This window comes from Sylvia atricapilla, chromosome 1, assembly GCF_009819655.1.
Source record: "Sylvia atricapilla isolate bSylAtr1 chromosome 1, bSylAtr1.pri, whole genome shotgun sequence".
NCBI lineage: Eukaryota > Metazoa > Chordata > Aves > Passeriformes > Sylviidae > Sylvia > Sylvia atricapilla.
The window spans coordinates 32,280,065-32,303,943 of record NC_089140.1 but is presented as its reverse complement, the minus strand read 5'-3'; the positions used below and the strand labels follow the sequence as shown (position 1 = coordinate 32,303,943).

Genomic DNA, 23,879 nt, shown 5'->3' with positions numbered 1-23,879 from the left:
CCCCACCGCCTGGCACGGCGGGGGAGGAGCGGGGCGGGGGGGGCGGGCATTGCGGTGCCTTTTCCCCTCCCTCCCCAGGATCACACCCCGCTCACACGGGGGGAGGTGCGGCCGCCCAGCCGTTTTTGGGCGGAGGGGGCGCGCAGAGCGGACTCCCCCGGCGGAAGGGCAGAGGCGGCGCAGACCGGAGCCCACCCAACTCCGGTTTCCATTTCCCCCGCCCTCCGGCCCTCTCTAAACTTGTCCTGTCCTGTCCAGCCTCCCCCCACCCCTCTCCCCGTCCTTCACCCCGGCCATCCTCCTCCTCCTCCTCCTCCTCTGTGAGTGTGTGTGCGCCCCATCCACTCGCTAATTGAAGAGCTGGGATTCCTCACGTGAGAAGTTGATTTGTAGTTTGAACACGTGGCTCATTCAAAAAGCCGGAATATTCAAGTAATTTTTTTTTTCTCTCTCTCCATCCTTCCCTCCCCCTCCCCTTCTCGCTCTCTCTCTCTCTCTCTCTTTTTTTTTTTTTTTTTTTTTTTTTTTTTTTTTTTTTTTTTTTTTAATACGGAGAGGCGGTGCCTGCATGCACGTAGTGTGACATTTTCATAGTCCGCCTGCTGCTGCCAAAGGGGCTTGGGGGCAAGACAAAAAAAGTAGTTTTTTTTTTCCCCTCCCCTCCTCCTTTTCCTCTTCTCAGCCCGCCATCCGCGGCCCCGGCGCTGGGTGTTTCCCCCGTGCCCCCCATGCGCCCGGGTAGCACGGCAGGCACTTAGGGCTCCCGTTTGGCCACGCTTTTTTTCCTTCTTTCTTTCTCTCTCTCTCTCTCTTTTTTTTTTTTTTTTTTTTTTTTTTTTTTTTTTTTTTTTTTTTTTTTTACCCCTTGAGAGAGAGAGAGAGAGGGAGGGACACAAGCTGCAGATCTGATTTTTTTTTTCCCTCTCCCTGTCCTCTCTCTCTCTCGCTCTCTCCTTCCTCCATCGCATTTTGTTTTATTTCCCCCTTCCTCCCCACCTCCTCTCACAAGACGAGGGTTGCAGCCCGCGGTGCGCGCCTCCCCGAGCCGCCAGGAAGATGAACAAGCTCTACATCGGCAACCTCGGCGAGAACGTCAGCCCTCTCGACCTGGAAAGTCTCTTTAAGGACTCCAAGATACCCTTCTCGGGCCAGTTCCTGGTGAAGACGGGGTACGCCTTCGTGGACTGCCCCGACGAGAGCTGGGCCATGAAGGCCATCGAGGCACTTTCAGGTGAGCGGCCCCTTCCACCACCCCCGCCCTCTCCCCGCAGCCCCGACGGCTCCCGCCGCTCGCCCTCTTCCGCGGCCGCGGAGCGGCTGCGGCGCCGGCCTGGGCCTCGCCGCTGGTCTGGGGGGTGCTGAGGGGGGCCGGGGGGGTCCCTGTTCACTCTGCCCCCAGGTGAGGTGGGAACTGTTGTTTTCCGAGCGCGGCCGGAGCCGCCCGGCCTTCCCGTGGAGCCTTTGCGCGGGGCTTACGCGGCGGCGGCCCCCCGGGAGTGGCCGGGGAGGGGCGGGAGCCTGGGCCCGGGGACCCGCGGCGCGGCGGCTCCCATGTTTTTCCAAGCCCCACAGCCAGCCCTGCCCGGCCGGGGGCCCTCGCTGCATTGGGGGCTGGGGGCGGGGGGGGCGGTGAGTGCAGTGAGGCGGAGGCGGGCTGCGGGCGCGGAGCCCTGCGCGGGGCAGCGGCTGCACACACCCACCCCGGGCACAGCTGGACTCCCCCGCAGCCCCTCGCAGGGGCCGCCTTCCCCCGGAGCGGGGAGAGGCTCCCTTCGGCTTGGCTTAGGCCGCGGGGCTGGGGGCGAGCCGCCGAATCTCTCCAAACTTGGGAGGGGGGAGCCCTGCCTGCCCCCCCGCCCCGCGCTGCCCTGTTATTTATTTCGGTTTCTCTTCGCTGCTCTCACGCACCCATCACCGCCTCCAGCAGCGCCGGCTCCCGGCCCCGACATCCTGTTTTTGCGTGCTTTAAAAAAAAAAAAAATTCGCGTGAAGCGATTTTGCGGAGGTCTGCTGGGAGAGACTGCCTCGGAGGAGATGGGCTTAGGTCTGTCGAGAGAGGCTGCCTCGGAGGAGATGGGCTCGGGCTGCTCTCCGCGCCTCCCTTCGGCTCCCTTGCCGCCCGCTTCCGCGCAGAAAATCGCCCGAAGTTGGCGGCGCGGGGGGTGGCGGAACCCCCGCTCCCCCTCTCCGAGACGGGGCCGAGCCCGGCTCCCGCACACGACGTTTCGCGGGCTGTTGGCAGCGCGGGGCGGGGGAAGGGTCCCCGCCGAGGGCAGCGCGGCTCCCCCGCGGCAGCGGCGCGGCGCCGGGCTGTGCCGCCTTCCCGGGCGCCGCGGCCCCGCTCCGCCGCTGCCGGGCCGCCGATGAATGGGCTAACGTGTTGCGCTCCTGTTTCCTGCTTCGCACCCCTGCGAGCCCGCTCCTGGAGACGGGGACGCACAGCCGCGCTCGAATATTTTCCCCTTTCTGTTTATCTCGGCAGGTAAAGTGGAGCTGCATGGGAAACTCATAGAAGTTGAACATTCGGTCCCGAAAAGACAAAGGTAATTTATTTTTATCCACATCCCCCAGCCCCCCCTAGCCCCCCTCCCCCCCGCACCGCACCGCCCCTTGCCCTTAGTTATCCAGTGAGAAGCAATTTGAAAAATGCTTAGGTTTGTGTTTCTCTTCCCTGTAGATAAATGGACCGCTTTCTTAAACCCATAGGCGTGCACTCAGTGCAGTCCGAGAGGTTTTCTAGAATCACCCCATGTATTTCTAATAATGTCTTGGCCAAGCAGCAGCAATTAATTACTATTTAATTTTTTTAAAAAAAGCCACTTTTCTATAGGAGAAGCAAATTATTATGGTCTGATGGCAAATGATTTGTGTAGATTTTAAAATTTAAAGTTCCGTGAGAAGAGTTAAGATACGTGTGTTAGCAGGAAATGAAATGTGGTGTTGTGCACTGTATAACGGGCAAGCACGTGAGCTCTGCTTCAGCAACAAAAAGCACCTTGTAAATATACTGGTGGTTGTATTTTTTTTATCCTGCCATGTTGGAGTCTGCAGCATTTTACGGGCACATAGTAGAAGTCTCATTTGTATTTGAGAGGATTTTATCATCGCTATTTTGAGCTGGTCTATAGAAGCAGCAGGAGAAGGACTCCTTCCCAGTAAGGACAGGGTTTATGCATCCTTAATTTCTAAACATACGCTTAATTTTTGCAAGGCAGTAATTTTGTTGGGCCTCATGTAAAGAAGCAATATTTAGAATAAAGCAGTAGTATTTTTACACTACCTATAGCAATTCAGCCTGCTTCTTTTACAAATATTTATATGATAGAAAACCTGGCATGCACTAGAGAGTAAAAAAAAAAAAAAAAGATCAAACTTTCCACGTGCTTGTTCCTGCACTCCATTATTCAATCTGGGAAGTATGTCTGTGTGTGAAACTTTATTACAAGGGGCTTCTACTCTTTTAGGATTATTTTTTAAATTACAGTATTTTTAAGATAGTTGATTGGAAAAGATGGTTTATCTGTCTCGGTGGGCATTGTATCATGGTATTTTGAGAAGTAGAAGTTTGATCATCTGTTTAGTGTTAGAAGAAAGCTTTACTTGAGAAAAAGTATGGAGGTTTTTTGCTCTAGTTATTCCTCTCTGGACAAATTCATTGCATGTGTATCTTTATGGTTATATTTATTTGATACTGTTCATTGAAAATTAACATAGTGTATGTACTTTTTCTCCTTTAATATGCAATGCATATAGTTTTGAATTACAGTAGCCTACATTTCATGTATTTTGTATAGAAAAATACTTTTGTAGATGGAACATACTTTTAGATTTAAGAAGAAAATTCCATGGGACATATAAAAATAGATGATTCCCTATTAGTCTAATAAATTAATTTACTGTTATGCTTATTAAACTTGCACAAAGAGCATTCTATTTATGCTTTTGAAAGGAAATTCACTGCACTCATACAAAGGTAAATTTAAAATCACTGGTTCTTCCCCAACTTTTTTTTTTTTTAAATCATTGTTTAACGTGTTTAAAAGTATTTTTCTGTTATATCAGCTGCCAGCTGAAATGGTGTAAAAGTCCATTCTTTGTACTGGGTACCGTGTCCTATTTGTGAATTAGCAATTATCAGAAACATATATCTGTCTGTAACTTGTTGAAAAGAATTCTGCACTGGACTTAAAGCACTTTTCTAGGCATGCGTTGCCTGCATATAGGCATATAGAAAAAATTGCACATGTAATTGTATCAGCAGACCCCTATTGCTTCTCCCAAAGCTCTTATTTGTTAAAACACTGTTTTATCCTGCATTATCATGTTGGAATGTATTAGATATAGTTCAGATTTATACTACTGTTTAACAGAAAATTAGATTGTATTTCTCATGACTGTACTTCCTTCCCTTTTGTTTCCGCTCCCCCTCTCCCGAAATCTAATATAGAGAGCCACTTAAAATTCATTCAGTGGCTTCCATATGTAATAGTGACTCTCTTGTTCCTTTTATAGATGTCGGGGGTTTGGCTTTTTTTTTTTTTTTTTTTTGGTGGGGGGGAGGGTGTCAAAAAGTTGAAGATTTTTTTTTTTCTTGTTTTTCTGAACATTGCTTACTGGGCGCACATTTACTGTTGTTAATTACGTGTAAAAGCACAGTTTTCAAATGTTGGGTATTGTTGGCGAGAGTGGTTGGGGTGGTTTCAAAGTAACTTAGGTGAAGTCTTTGTATCTTTCTGCAGCAGCGAGAGGTGCAGGAGGGCCGGGGTGTGGTGGGGGTTGCTCGGCAGGCCCACCCAGTGTGTTTGCACGCTGTAAGGCCGGGAAGCGCTTTCCCAAGAGCCCTGTGCCCTCCACTGGGCGAGACATGGCTGGAGAAGTGACGCCATTTAAAAAAAAAAAAAAAAAAAGTGGATGCATCAAGTCTGTCTTTCAGCATGAGTGTACAATTAATAGTTCAGTCAAATTATTACTTCATAAGAGAAAAAGTTGGTTTGTAGCGTAGTGAAATTAGTCAAATACCTCTATTGAATTGACCTCTGCTACTTTGAGGCTGCTTCATGGAGGCTCCCAGCTCTACTCCTCACAGCCTCCTTAAATATGATTTTTATGGGAGTTTCTGTTGGTCGTGTGTTTTTGGGTTTTTTTTTAACCAGAGTGTGTACATTATCACTCAGAAATGTAGTTTGTGGGTATCTTACTGCAGAGACAGCTGAGGTGCACAAGAGGAAAGGGTAAGGGTTTGGTAATCCATATCCTTGTCACATAAAGGAAGGTCAAGAGGTGGTGTCAGCTAGCATTGCCATAAAGTTGAGCTGAATCTAGAAGACATGGAGTGTGCCTGGCTTGTTATTCAGGGCAAAATTCTTGGGCCCAGTAGTCACTGCATTCCAGTCCTTGCTGGATCTTCTGATTTGAAGTGGGCACACCCAGGTTTGCAAAATTGCCTTCCTACCTGCTGTGGAAGGAAGTAAGGAGAGAGACTGTGTGTGGCTTCCCCCCCACCCCCCTCGCCACCATTTCCCTGGAAGTATTTGAAAAACAGATGAGGAGAAATGCTGTCATTGAAAAAAGAGCCCTGGTCAACGTTTTCTTGATGGAAGGGTGGGGAATTATTTTGGGGGAGGTGCAAAACATTTAATAAGCTCAGGAGTAGATTCCTGACTTACTACTGAAATCTCAAGGGAATGCCAAAGGAATGCAGCATTTCTGCATTCAGACCCCTTGGTGTGGAAGAAGGCTATTGCAGTATTTAAGGGTTTAGGTCACTTTACGCAAAAGTTAGAGGAGGCATTGCAATGATTTTGACTGCGAGTCATGCTCTGTGAGGGAAGGCAGGGCACCGTTAGTCACATCCACTACTTAGAGCTGAGTTTTCTCCTGACAAAGCAGCAGTGAGGGAGGAGGATGGTGGCTGCCCATGGCGTATGTGCAACTTGTGGTGCGAGGCTTTGGGTACTACCTCGCAGCAATCCAAGAGCAGCTGGCATCTCACAAGGCGATGTAGGCTGCAATCTGATTATTCAAATGGCCCTGATGTCACTTGTGCGTAATGAGGGGGGAGGGCAGGCGCTAACTCTGGGCACCTGGGGATGTGCCTGGCGCAGCCTCCCAGCCTGCCTTCCGTGTCCAGGTAGGCTTCCCACCCAGCCCTGATCCTCTCCGCCTGCTCCTGGGGCCCTCAGCTACCTAAAATGCTCACAAACACCTCAGTCGTGGTAATGACGAAGGTGTTTTTTCCAATTGGAAGGTTAGTTGTTTTGGTGGTTTTTTCCCCCCCACCTTGAGGGCTCTCTGTTGAGAAAAGAAATTCACTGTGTCTCTTCTAGGGGATTTATTTGGGAAGGAAGCAGGAGAAGTGGGTAACAGAGCTGAACCCTGTAGGTGATGGTGCTCTATGGGGGGAGCAATGGCCTGCCAGCTGGGCTTCACTGCTGGTGCTGAGGTGTCCAAAGGCTGATTTGGAGAAAACAGGCCCCAAGTCCCCCTCATGCAGCCACCTGTGTTCCACAGGCAACCATTAGATAGGAATTGGATTGTGTTGCTAATTTTCAGTATAATGAGGGTTTGTGTCCTGTGTGCGCAAGATGGTGGGAAATGGTTTTGTGAGGCTCAAGTATGCATGGTAGGTGCAATGGACATAGTTATTAAAAAAAAAAAATAAAATTAGTGGCACTGATTCTTGGTTTTGCTTCTGAAAATATCAAGTAGGTAGAAATGGGCTCAAAGAAGACATGTTAGAAAATATGCCATTTCTTAGCTATATTTGTTCTCTTTTCTGTTCTCTCTGTGCAAACTTAGTGTTTTTGAGAGTGAAGGGCCAAAACTTCACATAGTGATTTAAAGTTTTTATTCCGTTTCCACGTTTGTTTTTGCAGATGTGAACAGATTTTTTTTTTTGTTTTATCTTTGAAATTTTACAACTAGAGTGGAAACACCAATTGTAACTATTTCTACACAGACAAAGAGTTATGACAAAACCAGATAATCTTCACCAACCATGTTAACTGTTACATTGTGGGAAGTTTAATTTTTATAGTACCTCATACTGTTTGATTATTAATTAAAAAAAAGTCCTTTCTTGCTGCAGTTTTTAAAAATCAGCTGGAATGCATGAAACACAGCTGTAAATATGTGTCCTGAAAGATTGATCCTGTTCTTGTTTTGCTAACTTCACTTTACAGAAGGTACCCTGAGAAATATACTTGTAGTGGACTTTAAATTGTGCATAGATATGGTAAATTTTAAAGAGGTGGAATAAAAAACAACATTTTGGAAGTGTAATTTAAGGGTAGTAAAAATACGATCAGGAAATGTTTAAGGTTTTTTTTTTATTTCTCCCTTTTTTTCCCTTCAAGCTTGGGGTAATAACATTTTCCACATTTTTGAGACCTTGAAGGTGGTATTTTTGTAAAATGGGGCTGTGTTCATTTCACTCACTCTTTTAAGTGCAGAGCATAGGACTCTACAGTGCTGGAGTCCTTTCATGGCTTCTGGCGAGCTACTGGGTGGACTTCAAATGCTTAGTTTTGACCTGAAAAAATTTTAAATGGCTTGAGATTTACCCACCTAACAGAAGATGTGATGCTTCCCATAGTGCCTATGAGAGAGGAACAGAATTAAAATACACCTAATACTTAGCCATGGACAGGACTACTCCTTCAGGGAACTCACAAGAGATTCTTCATTCCTTAAACCTGTTCCTCTCCTTAGGGTCATCTTATCTTTTAGTATTTTATTGTCCTGGGATTTTGGTAAAAATACATATAGTGGCATGGACTACAGCTAAAGACACTTTTTCTTCTAGTGATTTCCTCCTTATGTGAGTCCAGTGAGATAGGCACAGGAAAATATTCATGTAGGACCTTTTTTCTTGCAATTTAAAAGTAAAATTTATCATTGGAATTTGATTATTCAGAATCAGTAAATGGATAGAGAGCATGTGCAAAAGTTGAATGCTCTGAAATCTAAGTGACAACTTCATGTTTTGTATATCGAGTGGGATGGATTAGAAAGTTTGAATAGGTTTGATGCATTTAGCAATATCAAGGTGCTTTATGTAGTTCTGGAGTGCTTAAAGACCATTCTCTTTTCATGTGCATTTATTTTCATATGCAAAAAGTCTATCTCCACATCAATCCATTCTTCATCTCTAACGATACAGAATATAGAATTACAGAAAGTTCTATGCTAATTACTGTTGAAAGCTAAGATAAAACCATAACTTTGCCTTATTTTGTCTAGAAACATGATGGAATAAAATACTTCAGCATTTTTTTTATAGTTTAATCTGAGGCTTCCATAATTTTTCCTTTTTTTTTTTTTTTCTGAACATGTCAAATGTAGGCACTTGAATGCCTTTTCACCCTGCATCTTTGCTGGGTGAGCGTTGCCTCTGCTGTCCAAACGTGGAAAAATATCTTGAATGCACCATTCAAAAACCTCCCTGTGTGTCTGTGTTGGGGGTGTGCTGGGGAGACCAGCTAGCCTAGTGCATGCCTCTCTGGGCATGTCTGTCCATCTGGGTACTCCAGTGACAGTTGTTCCTTGTCATCAACTGGAATATGTAATTTGGCTTTGAAAAATTTCTGTGTGGGAGCAAAAGCTCCCGTGTGTTTGTGGTAAGTATCGAAAAATTGTAGTTTTGTATGACCTCCTGGATTTGCTTTTTTCCAGATCTGCAATATTGGTTTGTGAGTGTGTTATTAAAGATACATATATTTAACAGAGAAGAAAATCTTGATATATGTCGTGGGAATACTTAGCAAAAGAAGTGCAGTACCCTAATACTAACCCTAGCAAACCTTAAAAAGCTCTATGTGTAATGGCAGTAAAAGAGCGGTGTGAAAAAAGGTGGTTTTCCATCTTTTTTTTTTTTTTCCTGTAAGTGCATTGAAATTTCAAAATGGAAAATTATAATATTGTTATTTTGCTGACTTGTCTAATTGTGACAGCTGGCACAAGAAGAACCTATAGCATAAAAGGTCCCCTGTTCAATGTAGCCTCGGCAGCCGTGAGCTTCCCCTATAGTCTGCTTCTTCATGGCACAGGGGAATCAGCATCTATTCAGTCTGCCCTTTTGCAAACCTGAATGAATAGAAAACTGCCACTAATGTGCAAAAGGAGGAATTCTGCACTTTTAATTAAGTAAAATTTGGATAAGAGCGCAGATAATGAGTCAAAGACCCTTCTTGGGTACGGGACTAAGTAGAGAAATGAAATAGTCTTGAAGTAGAAGATCTTCAGCTGGGAAGGGCTTTACTCCATTTTAAATTTTTTGGTGCCTTGATTATCTTGTGACTGTAGCCTCTACATTATTTCTCACCAATCAGTAGCTTCAAAGAGTATGTGTATGTATATGTGTGTCTCTCGTGTGTGTGTATATATATATCCACATATGCATTTTAAAAGATTGTATTACCATAAAATAATTTGCAGTTTAAGAAGGAACCAGCTAAAAATATCTGGAGAAATTACAAAAATAGTAAGGTTGGGGTTTTTTTTGGATTTTTTTTTTTTATTTTTTTGTCCTAGTACCAATACCCTTGAACACAACTGAAGCTGAATGTTCACTTTTCAAAGATTAACTTTCATGCTTAGCTGAACTTTAGGAATTTTATTTTAAAATATGTAGTCTACACCATGTGTCTAATACATTTTTCCTCTTTGAAAATAGCAGTGTTTTATTGTTTTGGTAAATTGTGTTTTAGTTTTTAAATGTTAAATGTACAGGTTTTATATGTTTTCCCTCAAAAATGGGAGTCACTCCACCTTAATGGAGCCTTAAAAAATGTACTGCAGAAATAAAAATTCCCAATAAAGGGAACTCTAGTGTGTGTGAACAAAAATTTCTGTTGGAAAAAATAATAAGCTTAAGTTATTAGTTGGCTTTGCAGTTACTTATTTTCCTGAAATTTCATATTAAAGAGTCCGAGATGGAGTAAAAGGCTTGTTGGGCTTGGATTTGGAATTATTAATTAAATATCTAGCACGCGTTGATCAAGGTTGGGCTCTAATTTTCTAGGAATCATCAGGGCAGGAGGGCTGGCTATGGGAAAGGGGAGGGCTGGGGGAAGCCCTGGGTGAGTTGTGCTGTGCAGGTGCTCCACACAACTTTGATCCTAGGGCCTGATCCTGCTCTCTCCCTGGCCCTTCTCCCCTGCTGTCAGAGGGAATCCTGAATCCCCAGTGTGCTGCCAGGAGACTCTTGGGAAACAGTTGACAAAATGTCTCTAGCTTTGATAGGGAAAATGCACATATCTAGTAAAGGCAAAAGATGCCAGTTGTTTGGTTGTTTGTTTTTAACAGTAGTTTTAGAACTGTTACAGAACAGATAATTCAGAAATTTATTTTTGGTGATAGAGTGGATTATTTGGTTTGTATGCATTGGGGAAATTCTTTGTGATGGTGGCTTCCTGGAAGCCATCATGGAAGACTAGTTCAATTTTTCCTCCTACATCTTAAATAAAAATGTCAAAGAAAGGGTTTCTTTGGGACAGTGCCTGAACAACATAATTTGTAGGATGCTAGAAGAATGTAGGTAATAGTTTAATCCATTACTATAGAATAATATATTTATAGAATATAATGTAAATATAATAATTTTTAAAATGTGAATTCTGATATACATGCTTTAAATGATTTTCTGGTGAAAGTTTGGTGGCAAACTTATGCAGGTAACAGCTGGGGAAAAGAATGGACTATCTTGGACTATTGCTGCTAATTTAGAAATCCTTCTTCAAATTACTTTGCTAAGTGTACAACAGCTTGCACAGGGTTCCCTCACCATTGAGCTTCCTGGTTTGTTAGAGTTATGCACTTCTGTGCTGTAGCAGAGGGCACAAAGGTCTCTCCCACCAAGGCAACAGGATTCCTCAAAGCACCACATCTTTCTTGGTGGAAAACCAGTGCTGTGGTGTACAGAGGGAGCTATTCACCAGGGTCAAGGCAGAGGGATGAGTTGCTGAGTGTCTGTTGGCTGTATCAATTACAGTGGGTGCTGCTGCTCATCAGCAGCAAGAGCTCTCTCACAGTGAGGTTCTTATTAACAGGAGCTCGATTATCTAAGCAAGTTCTAGGTGCTAGGTGGGGCAGCAGAATAATTTGGTGTTATGCTAACCAAAAGTGTTAAAAGCTGCCACTGCTGATCAGGAGGCACTGCCATTGTTAATCAAGGGCTGCAGTACCTCAATACTACTTTATTACCTGATTGTAGGAATTTCCCACCTGCGCAGAAACTTTTCACTTAGGATGAGAAATGGACAGCTCTTACTGTTTGGGGTTTTTTAAATACTGTGCACTTATTACTAAATTTCAGAGTTTAATTCTGGAACTCAGTAGGAGTGGTGTAAAACTGTTCTTGTACTGCTAATACGAGTTCATTTGAAGATGCATCAGAGTGCTTATTCTGCTAAAATACTTTTTTTAAAAAAAAATCCACCAAAAGCAACCAAACACCCCACATTCTTGTAATAGACAAAAAGTTGAGGATTCTTTTTTAATTAAATACTAAGGTTTTTTTTCCTCAGTGATTATCTGAGTCCTAACAGCAAATGGTGAGTTTCTCTTTTATTTGATGCCTTGCTCTGGGTTGCAGCTTATTGTATTTATTTAGAGTGTATTATATACCTCTATTTAGAAATTTTCTTTTTTTTTTCCTGTCATGCACTTGAGGGAAAATTTTCATAAATAATGTAATTTCTACCCATTCTTTTGCACTGGCTACTCTTAAACAAGAAGTGATTGTTGACATGTAAATATGTCCCAAATGCTGCATTTAACATAGAATGGTAAGCTTTAGATAGGAGTGGTGTACACACCCTTCGTACAACTGGGCTTTATGGCAGTTGTTCAATTGAACTCGAAGCATGAGCAGTATTGTGTTTAACCTACTTATAGTTGAAGCTACCCATTTTTTCTTGAAAGTGATCTTGGGAAAACAGTTTGAAGACTTGTCATTAGCTACAGTCTTGAAATGATAAAGATTGCTCTACCTTTGTGTTTGACTAGCTTCACTAAAATCACAGAATTGCATTCACTGGCCATGGTTGGATTTTGCCTGCCTCTGTGGCAAATAATAGGCTTATGTATATTGCTTTTCTTCCTGGCCCTTGTGGCCATGTCACCTCATCCGCACAGTTCACCCAGTATGACTGTTACTGGTTTTGCCCACGCTAAGCTCAGCACCTCAACATGAAACTGAGACTTCAGTTCAGATCCAGCACCACACATGTGGTTGTGTCTGTCTCTTGCAGTGTAGCAGTGCTGTGTTTTGTGCTGGAGCACTCAAAAAAAAAATAGTTTTTCAAATGAAAGTTGAAGTTAATCTTAACTTTTTAAGCTAGAGACTGCTGGTGGAAATCACACGTGATTTTGTATTCCAGGAAGCCTCTTTTTGACATAGTTCTCACTTGTGTCACCAGATGTATCATTTTGGGTGGTACCTTTGGGAGAAAAGGAAAAAGGGCAAAGCATGGAAAAGTCTGTCCAAAACTTAGTCATGTTTTACCATGATGAAAGCCCGAAAATTCCAGGGGAATAAATGGCATTTGGGCAGTGATAGTTTTCTGGAGGTGGCTCTGGTATGTCACCTACCTGTTGAGACTGGGGCAAGATGAGGAGAGCTTGGCCTGGTTTGGGGGTGCTGAGGAGGTATCCTGACCTCTTTTCTCTCTAACATTCAGCCCTGTGAACTTCTCTTGCTTTCTGTGTATAGCATGTATGTGGTTGTGAGGTATTAAAGCATGCCTTTGAGGTTTGGGGGAGGAGAGGTTGGGAGTGATTGCTTTGTTTTGGGGCTTTTGGTAGCTCCAATTCTGGTTGTTTCTGGTACTTTTGTCTCACTGCATAGTCCAGCACTAGGCATGAAGCAGCATCATTTGAAATAAGCTGAACTGAGGGAAAATTGTGGGGAGTAAAGAAGGCACACAAGGAGTAGTGTTAGCAGAAAGTGGTTAGTTACCCCCAAAGAAGCTTGATTTTTATCTGTGGTTAAATATCTTACAACACCATAGTGTTCCTTAAGCTGCTTGCTGCTTTTTTTTTTTTTTTTTTTTTTTTTAATTTGCTATTTTAACTTTCTCCAGGTCTTTTAAAGAATGCTCTTAAATCCTCAGTTGTTGAGTATATCTATATGCAGGTGGAATGGCTGAATTTAGAAGCTTTGAAAGGCATATTTAAACTATACTAAACTCTGCTCTAAGGTAAAAGCAACTCAATCTATACGTGGAGGCAAGTTCCACCTAATTTAGGTATCTCTGTTTATAAATCAGTACCATATGATTGTAAAAATAAGATGGCAATTACTGTCTTGGTGTGATAATAAGCTTGCATATCTGTATACAAACTAAATTCAAACTAATTATCTGCTAAATAATTTATTAAATGTGGTCAAAGTTATAATTTTCATTCATATGAACTTTGTTCATAATCTTGCTTAAAATACCCTGCAAAATGCCATGTCTTTGAAAACTGCAACGTACTAAATGCAAATAATCTTGAAGTTAATGATGATTAACTAATGATTTAACTGGTTAGCTGTAGCACAATATAAGCCTTTTCATTAAAAGTAACTAATTCAAAATTGCAATTTTGCTTAGTTTAATACGAAGTGAACTAAAATAATGTCAGTGCTAAATGCTATGTAAAGAGTGTACTTTCCAGTGCAGAAATGTAAAACTATTTTTTTGTTCTCTGGTCATGGCAGTGTATTCAAATCTACAATGACAGTGGAAAAAGTCAGTGCTATCTGTGATATTCATGGTCAAAACCTGTGCTATATCCTGTTTTCTGTGAAAAAGAAATTAAAAATAATGAAGTTATTTAAAAGATGATAGTATTTATCCTATAATTGCCCTACAGGTGACTACCTAAAGTCAAAACAGATTTTTTAGGATTATTACTAACATAAGGGAAATTATTATATATTTACTGTAAAGGTTGTTAAAAGAAAATACACTTACACCTCTTAAATACAACCAATTTTTCAGCATAACTTCCCTTTGAAAGAAATTGTAGAATTGAAATGTTGCATAATTTAAAGTCAGTGAACAATTGAATTTTAGTTGTTGACTTTTCCAGTTGAACAGAATGAAATGATACTCTAAGGCTTTAATCAAGCCCTGGTATGAAAGCTCAGGGATTGCTTTCATATATTATACTATGTAAGCCTGTGTGCACTAATCAAAGCTGCTATGACAAAAGCACAGAAGATTGTTTTGGTAATTCTTAAAAATGAAGTTTAATGCAAGATATAATTAACAGCATTTCTATTAAGTAAATAAAAATATTGCAAAATACTCTTTACACACAATCTGTCATGCTTTAACTATGGCAGTAAAAATTATTTATTTTGCATGGGGACTTACTAGTGTAGATACTTAGCATGGACAAACTTATTGCTGGGGAAAAAAAAAAAAAAGGAAAGAGAGAAATTTCCAAGGTTATTTCTGCATAAATTTAACTTCTTAGAAAATGTCAATTAAAAAGCTAAATTATTTCAGTAATCAGTCTTTAGATCACACCTTAATGAAAAAAATACTGCATATGTGTGCAAGGTATGTCTCTTTAGTTCTATGTACCAGCTGAAGGATGGTGCATTCTGTACTTCAAGGGTACAAAATTTTTTTGAGGACAGAATGTGCAGGTCTTGTAAATAACATGCTACATTTTTCTGAAAGCACAGCTATGAAATAATTTCATTTGGTGCTGCTCTCTCCACAATTTTTTTGTGTAATTGAGTAGCATTAAATTTGTGGAGGAGAATTCTTAAGAGAAAATTACTAAAAAAGTGAAAATAATGTTTGAAAACCACAGACCAAATTTGTTTCTCTTTACAAGTAACAAAGAAGAAGTAATGGCATTTAAAAGAGAAATTTCTGCATCTGTTGACATTCAGCATAAAAATGACAAGTCAAACAGCAGAGTGGCCACTTTGGATGACTTTTGGGGTTTGATAGGGCAAGAGCAAGGAAGGGAAGCTGTTTGGTGGTGATAGTGCAAGCCCTGCGGGTTCTAGCACTCCTCTGGTGAAGGTGTTATATCTCATCTGATTTAGGTCACTTAATCAGTTTAAGGCCACGTGGAATTGCCATTAGTAAGGGACAGCACTTGAGTGCTCTTCTTGCTGTCATTCCATTAGTTCAACAAAGTGTCCTACTGGAATGATGACTAGAGCATCCAAGTGAGAATTGGTATCTCTGCAGTCTTGGCTACAGCATGGATCAGTTTATACTTTAAAAGTCTGTTTTAAACTTGTGTTGTTAAGGCTTATTGTACTGAAGCAATTGAGACAGAACTTATTTTTAAAGTTATCGAAGATAATAGGAAAAGTACAGTAAACTTGACATTTCTGATGTAAAGCTGCTGGAATATTCTACTTTTTTCCTGTTAGTGTGGTCTAGAATATCTAAAAGAAACAATTTGTCTTTCCAGTACTTTAAATTTTTTCTTGATTTGTCTTGAGATTGAAAGGTAGAAATTTTTTTTTAATTAAAAAAAAAGTGTTTTATCATGTAAGCAAATGAATTGCAGGTCATTTTTAGGCTTTACTCAGATAATGAGCATAGTATCTTTCAGATGCTCAATTATTGTGCCAGTGTAAGCTGTCCTCTTGCAAAGTTGATTAAGATATGTATTTTTGAAAAACAGTAACAAAAGTGGAAGTTTCAGTCAGTACAGATGCAGAGTGAAAGCCATGTGTGCACATGTGCACACTCAAAATCCTTTGAGTGGCTTTAAGCAACAGAAAGACCCTAAACCTGTGGCTGTTCATTTGAAAGTGTTGCTTTGCTCTGCGCATTTGTTAATTTTACTTTTAGTTTATTTTTGGTCTTTTAAGCACTAGGACTATTAATATTTTTAGATATTATATATATACAGTTGCCCAAATGAAGTAGCTGTTGCTGCCTTTTTATATTGTGGAAGAGTCCTGAAAATGTCAGAGAGCCAGTATGGTAGCTGAAGTTCACATATGCACTTAAAACCAGACTAAAAAGATATTTCACTTATTCTGGGTATAGCTTATAAACTTTTTGAAATTTGGTGGTGAAGCTTTTTGAAATTTAGTGATGTTTCCAGCAGCATGAGTGTTAGTGTTTGCATTTTCTAGACCCCGCAGGAATCCTTGTTTATTGAGATCCTTTTAGGAATTGGACATAAATTTGTGTCAGTTTTTGCCTGAGAGAAGCAGCAAACAGGTTTTCTTGAAAAATTGTGCATGTGGGATTGAAGAGCGAGGTGGTGGTGGAGCAGGATGAGCCCCTGAACTGCCCTAATGCTACGCTCAGTTTAAGTTCTGAAGTAGCTTGTTCTCAGCCTGAATGGTTTAAATCTGCTATTTAATAGGGGGGGAAAAAAAAAGTAGCAAATGCTGAGATTGTGTAACAGAGGTATTGCAATTAAATGTTATAAATGGATAGGAGGAGCAACTCTTGCTATGTTGTTTCCCCTCCAGTCCTGTCCCCTCCCAACCAGAACTGAATTTGTTTAATCTGGAGCCTACAGTGAACTCAAAATTGAGTACGAACAACTGTAGTTTCACTTGAGTGTGACCTGAAAGAGACCAAAATAGGTTGGACTCCCTGTCTATCGCTGTGGTGTAAGGAATCTGGGAAGCATTTCCGATGTTCTCTGCACACGCAGGCTCGTGGTTGAGCAGTTGGTCTCAGCAGCATGGTGGCTACTGAATTCGTCTACGAGTGCTGCTAATTTTATTTGGATATTTCAGTCTGAGAAGGGTGAATCACTGAGTTATTGTTAGAAGAGATCTAATCTGGTGCCATACCTCCCATACCAAAAAAAAGTTGCCAAAATTTTGCATAGTACGTGCTATGTGTCACTTACTTCCATTGGATTTCTAACTGGTTTGCAAACTCCTGCCGAGTAAGAGATGGCAGTAGGGAAGATGTGAAAAATAAAAACTGAGGCTTTACCCAGGAACTGCTTAGGACAGAGTATCTTGTTGGCTTTTTAATTATTGCAGTCCTGGTACCTTTTTTGCTTCAGAAATGCCTCTGAAGTATCCTTCACTATTCCTTTTTGCTGCTTGGGCCTCTTAAAGGGAGCTGAATTCACTGGAAAGTAAGAAAAAAAAAAAGAGAAAATATTTTTTTTTTTTTGTAATCTCCTCCTCTCTAGCCCCTTACATGGCCACATACTGCAGGGGAACCCTATGCAAATTTCTGTCTGGAGCTGCTTCTTACAGCTGATGTAGATTTTCATAGCTAGCTCATAATGGAAATAGTGACTGCTCCAAGTAGCAGGGCCCTGTGGGCACCAGGAAAACAGGTGATGGGAGAGAAGCTGCCTTTGGCTATTTTGGTGGCTGACTAAAATGAGGGGTGGGGAGAAGAAAGATAAAAGCAGAGTGCTGTGTCCCATTAAGGATATTAACTAAACAAAGTATTTTTGCATGCTTAGAAGTCCTTTTGCTTTTAAAGGTGTCTATTTTCAATCTTTCATGCACCTCATGAGTGTTTTTGCTTTTATCCATATCCCAGTTAGTTGCAAGTTAGTTGTGTGGTGAGAATAAATGACAAGTGACCATAGCTTGAAAGAGTTTGGTCAACAAATTCAGCTCCATAGTACAGTTGTTTAAGGACTATAGACCCCATGCTCAGAGGAGGAGAGAAAGAGAAAATGTGGCATTTAGAAAAAACAACATACGTCCCCACCCCAAAAAGAGGGGAGGAATTAAAGATAAAACCAACCCAACCATAAATTTCATAAGCCACAAAAATAGGCCCATTTTTCTAAAGGACACTAAAACTTCCCAATAGATTTAAAGCAGTGTTTAATTCTTTATTAAAAAAAAAAAAATCTTAACAACCTTTTCTATTAACACCACCTGAAAAATGGAAGTTTTCTAAATGAGAAATTCAACATTAATATGGTAATGGCAGAATTTTCATAAAATGCCTTTATGGCCCACTCAAGGGAATTCACAAATAATGTATATAAGCTTTTAGTCTAATTAGTGACATGCAGAATTGTCGGGCTAAAATCCTAAAGCAAATGATAACAGGTGAGAGAGCCTACTATCCAGGTTATCCACATAAACACAAGGACTACAGCTGGGCTTATGCTGCTTGATTTGCCTGTTTTTGCACGATGTGACTCTTGACGTGCCCATATAAATCTCCTGGCTCTACTTGTTGAGCTATCAGTCTGTTCACAAGGGTGCAGGTTCTGGCAGGGTGTTGGAGTCAGTCCTGCAAGGAGAGTGCAGCTTTGGGTGCAGGGCTGGGCTGGCCCCAGGGAGAGGCAGGGAGCAAACCCCCAGCTTTGCAGGCAGTGGTCGGAAATACGATCATCAGCACAGAGGGGTCTGTGAGGTAATCCAACCTCACTCGGAATTTTCACTCTGAATGCCGAGATAATGCACCTCTCCAAAGAGACTGCTTTGCTGGGTTGTGTGTGCAAGATGAAAGGGGGAAAAGTGTAGTTGGGAGCCAACTATTGTGCCTTGCATGAGCTTTGAGGAAAAATTTTCTTTGTCTAAATTTTATGGAAAATCCTTATTCTGAGTGGTAGTACAGACTGCTTTTAAATCTGGGTCTGGGATTAAATGAGTCAACACAAAGAGAAGTATTGCTGCAGTTTGCCTGTGGCTTAGCCAAGTTTTGTCTGCTTGAATTGCAGAATTGGGTCTGAAATTGGAGCAATAACATTTCCTCTATGAGTATTGTGCTGACCAGATCAGTGTGTAGAAATAAAAAGTGGTGATGTTTCCTAACTAGTCAGTATTATAAATCCTTCTCCTTTCTCCTGCTAGTTCAAGATGAGCTGTTTCACAAGCTAATGGCTTGATTTGTAAAAATGGAGTAACTATGTCATCAGCGTGCCTTGTAATATATACTAGAAATTAAATATCTTTTAATGTAAGTGATAGAAACACCTCTGTCAGTGAACTGAGTTTATTTTTGAAAGAAGTTCAGAATACCTTCATTTTAGGCAGGAAGTGAGACCCTTTGGTTTTGTATTTATCAGAACTACTTTTTAGGGTAGAGCACATCGAGCATCTATAATTGCATGAGTATATGCATCCAAAATTTTATAGAAAAGAATGGCTTAGAATGTCCATTCAATAAGCTTTATTTGAATGGACTGACTGCTGTTTGTGAGGTACTTCTAGGAATCAAATATGAACAATTCAGAGTGAAAAGATTGCTTAAGCCCATGAAATTTCAGCGTGAAGAGGGGGGCGGGCACAGGCTGCAGAACCTCTTGCAGGACAAGCCACTCCAGTGGCTCAGCCTGTATCGTTACCTACATTTACCATGAAGAAAATAATGACAATTCCCCCTCCCTCACCCTGCAACTAGAAAACTACTGCTTTTTCCTCCAACCACGCTGATCTGAATTGCGAGCTAAGGATTATTTATTTTGTCCTGTAAACTTGGCTTCTTTTTTTTTCTTTCTTCCCACTAGAAGAGCATTAAAAACACTGATTCACTCTGTTGTGCCCAAGTATCAGCTACTTGAAGCAATCCGAGGGGGAGAAACTAATGAACTCTGTGTGGGGGTAGCTTTTGTGTGGGATTTTCCTTGCCTGTTTTTATTTTGCTGGCTGCAGAGTAAACAATAAGACACCTCTTTCCCTTCCCCTCTAAATTCAGTTGATTACCAGCAGTTTTCCATTTGGCTGTAAGAGTTGCTAACTTTGTTCCTATGGCTCTTCCTGTCAGGACTTTTTCATACAGAACTCATTTCTTACCGTGTGGCATTACCCACACTCCATAGAAGGTTTTTTTGCTGTGTGGTGTGCTTTTTATTTTTTTTTAACATTTCATCTCCAGCTGTCTATGTTCAGTTTGGGTTGTCATGAAGTAAGCCTGAGAACTGACAATTTTTGTCTTGGTGTTACTCTTTGGAGCTCAGGGAGAAGAAGGGTTGTTTTGGTGGTGGGTTTGTGGTGGCACCACGTGTAGCTGTTGTCACAGCTGGGGCAACAGAAGCTGGGAGGCAGGGCTGGGGGGCACCAGTATTGGCATACCCTGCACCTTGGTGTGGTGTGCCAAGGCTTTTTCCAGGTAACCAGCATGGCAGTACAGCCCTAGAAATGAACAAGCGTTTGCTCTTTGCATGTTCTTAAGAGTGGGAAAGGTGTAGACCATTTGCTTTCTATCCCATAGGTATTGAGTTCAAATAGTTGAATGGACTAACATTGTAGACGTTCACTTGATCTCCTTTCAAACATGTTTAAGTCTTTTTCCATAGGCTCTTGTTTAAAAGGAGTACGTTTGTGCTCTGTGGGTTTAAGGCATTAATGTTGTGTGTAGTTCATGTGGCTGCTGAAATGAGAGACTGTTAAGGGGGGTTATTGTTGAGAAACGGGAATTAAGGAGTAGGAGGCAGCATGTCTTGGGGGTGGGGAGGGAGGATGGTGAGAAGGGTCTTGGTAAGAGTGCAGGTACAATTGTCTGGAAGTGCACCCACTTTGATACTTGCATTTTTTTCCCGCTCTGAAACAGGAAAATTTTGACATATCCATGAGATAAAAAAATTGCGACTGTGAGCAAAAGCATGATACTTTATGGTTCTTTGCTTTATAATTGTCTATCTCCTCTTATTTAAAATTATTTTCCCCTAAGAGGAGGTGCAATGTGATGTGATTTGTCTTTGCTAAGTGTCATATAAAGCATAGAGTATTAGTGAGATCGTATTAGTGAAAGCGTATAGTGAGACTTAATATAGTGATGCAAAAATAGGCATTTTTGACACCCCTCTAACTAAAGGGGAACTTGATATATTGAAGGAAAAAAATCCTAATGTATATATTGAGGGCAGAGAGAGAATGAAAGGGTATACATAAAAGAAATGAAGAAGAAAAGCCACAATTTCAGCATTTTCTTTCTCCCACCACCTTTATCTTAAGACATGTTTAGTACTGTTTCCTATGTGTGGAGGAATCTTGTGGGTTGGGAGCACTGGGTGGCCCTGTGCATGTTTTTTCTGTGTATTGATTTAAGAGTTTACCCCTTCAGAGATCACTAAAATGGCTTTTAGTAAATTATCCATCTTTATGGTACTTTGCCCTTTCTGTCTCTGCATGCACATGTAGCACAAATATGCTGCTTGCCTGGTGAAGGGGCACAATGGTGGCTGCTTGGTTTACTTGCTTTCAGTGTGACAGAGATATATATTTGTGCCCCAAATACAAGGCTCTGGGTCTCAACATCCCTAAAATTAATATGTTGGCATATGGTCATCAGCAGTGGCTTAAAGTAACTTAATCCTGTTACCTGGGTAGTACCTGAAAAAAAGAAGAGCCAGGATGTGTGTAGTTCCTCTTAAGAAAAGTAAATTGTTGCCAAACAATTGCTTATGGACTAACCTTGTACAGGCACCAGAGAAGTCTCTTTTCTTCTGGCCCAAACCACTTTTTGTTGGGTATCTTTGAAGAAGAGAAATGAGTGGGAATACCTGTTCACAGGCTGTGAACATAAGTAGCTTTCCTTAGTATGATACAGAGCACAAACATCATTTGCCCAGACTTTTTTTTTTTTTTTTCAGTTGATATCTATTAGAAATGCCTATTTAGGATGGGAGAAGTGAACTAAGAAATCTGCTTAAACTGAAAAAAAGCGCATACACAAGGCTTACGTGAGTCACATTGATGAGAGGTGCTGGGAGTGTTTTACTAAGGATTTGATGCTAGATGGGCAAAATATTAAATGAAACTACTGTAATAAAATACCTACATGGGATGAAAAAGGATTTTTTTTCTTGTTTTATCCACTTTGTGTGAGTGCAAATAGTAATAAAGTAACAAAACTTGAGATTATTTCAAAGCAGGACATAACAAAACCCTCTGTGGGGTTCTGCCGCTTGGGATAAAAAAACTATAGGATCTTTGCATATTTCTGCTTTGCTGAAGAAAACAGGGTCATGAGGAAGATGGAAAGCATCCTGAAAGAGCCAACTGCCTGAGATGGGAGTATATTTCCAGGAAGATACTCTATACTTTTCTCTTTCCTTTCCCCACCTTTTGTGTGGAGTTTCGACCCCGTGCAAAAGCGCGCTCGCTGAAGTCAGAACGCATCCTCGTGGAAGCTGTCGCTGCTCTGTTCGATTCAGTCAGGACCCAGCTTTGTCCCTTACTGCACTTTGGCGTTCGGTTTGGGATTTTTCTGGAGGAGTTTGAGAGCCAGTTTTCTGCGGGCTCGCACGCACGCGGTAGAGAGAGAGAGTGCCTGCGGAATTCCCTCGTGCGGCGAGCGGAGCCGGCGGGAGGAGCGATCCCCGGGCAGGAGCCGCGTCCGCAGCCTCCGGCAGCACGTGGGAGATGGTCGCTCCCTGTCTGCTCCCTGCTCCTTCTGCTCCCGCAGACACAAAAGCAACTAGGTCATCTCTAGCTATCCTTCTATCTCTAGCTATCCTTCCTGCATGTAGAAAGGGGAAAAAGGTTCAAGCTTTGTGTCCTTTTAGGCATTCTTAACGAGTATATTAGGACTAATAGCTAATGAAATGATAAAGTCTCAGATGTGTCCATGATCTCTTGTGCTGTTTCTGTGTGATTCCTCTCTTGGCCATTCAAAGCTTTAGCCAATTATACTTTTTCCTTGTGGATAATTGGTATACAGAAACAATGCAAACATTTTTTTTTTTTCATGTATCAGTTAACACCAAACTTCAAACTTATGCACTAGGTGACAAGCTAAAATTACTTGCAGCCAAGAAGCTGATGAAGGTACCAATAGTTCCAAATTAAATGGTGTGTTTATAGCTATTCTTGTTCTTTTGAAGTGACCTTTCAGTTTTGTACAATAGGTGTCTCACTATTGCCATAAATTGAGGTGCACAACAGGACCGTACCTGTTTTGTACTTAGCTTGCCTTTTTCTTTTGCTGTTTATGAATGTGGCAGGGGAATTAGTAATTTTAAGGTGGCATTTCTTCCTTGCTCACCTCCTTTCTTCCTCCTTTTCAGGAGGTTTAAGTCACTTCTGTGCTACAAATGTTGGCTGGCTAAAGTTTTAAATTGTATCAAACTTTTTTAGTCCCTTGAAGTCATAAAGGGAAGGGAAAAACCTAACTACAAACCTTGTGCTAGTCCTCAGCATTAGATGATTAAAAGCACAGATTGGGTTTTTTTTGGTTCATCTTTTGGGTGTTGAGCAGTAGAGATGTGTAGGTTTTTCTTCTGAAATTAAATGTGAGGTGGTAGTTTTGTGAAACTTGTATAAGTGTTTCTAGAAGGGACTTTTCCTTCACCCCCCCCCTTCTCATCAGTGGATATTCCCTGCTCAGTGTGAGCACTGGTGGCCAAACTTGGGTGTGGGGCTGGGGTGAGACCTACTGTTGCTATGGAGGCAGGGATGTTGGGCTTGGATCCTTCTGTGAGTGGCACTCCTTGCTATGAAACTCGTGAATTTTAATTTGAATCTACAAGTGTGAGAGGGTAATGGCACAACACAATTTGAAGCTCATTGAATAGTGTATTGGCTGCCAATTTTGTGGTTTGGGGTTTTGCTGTATGAAAAAATCCCAGTATTTTTAATAATGAATGAACATCCCTTTTTATGTTCTACTTCAGGACCCAGCTTCTAAGTTTCAGGTTGCTGTGTGAGATTATTTTGGTGTCTCAGAGCAGTATATCACTATTTTAGGGTGACTGTTTTGCAGCAGCATCACTAGGTGAGATGACAGTCTAAGGAAAACTTTGCAGCCTTCAAGGACATTTTCTGCCCTCCCTATTACAGCGAAAGAGCTCCTGACTTTCCCTGTTTTATTGAAAACGAAACCTTAACTAGGTTGTGCGGTTTGGGTTTTCGTTCTCCCTTCCCTGCCTATTTATATGATCAAATGCTGAAATCTGCTCCTACTTGCTTGAGAGGGAGTGAAAACAGCTGAGAAATGCTACAAAACTAAGACCTGTTTCTA

At 41.5% G+C, this 23,879-nt stretch overlaps 1 protein-coding gene across 2 annotated transcripts in view; it reads left to right on the top strand.

Annotated features, from left to right (window-relative positions):
- Positions 1–110: 110 nt before the first annotated feature.
- The window catches only part of IGF2BP3 (insulin like growth factor 2 mRNA binding protein 3), a 112,849-nt gene continuing 89,080 nt past the window's right edge, over positions 111–23,879 (top strand). Inside the window, exons 1-3 of one of the 2 annotated variants that reach the window (XM_066318729.1) lie at positions 111–432; positions 1,010–1,231; positions 2,483–2,543. In XM_066318729.1, coding sequence (XP_066174826.1) covers positions 1,057–1,231; positions 2,483–2,543 — 236 coding nt within the window. In that variant the 5' untranslated portion in view covers positions 111–432; positions 1,010–1,056. Of the gene's footprint in view, positions 433–880; positions 1,232–2,482; positions 2,544–23,879 lie in introns of those variants that run through there. The other variant, XM_066318739.1, reaches the window with a different exon arrangement.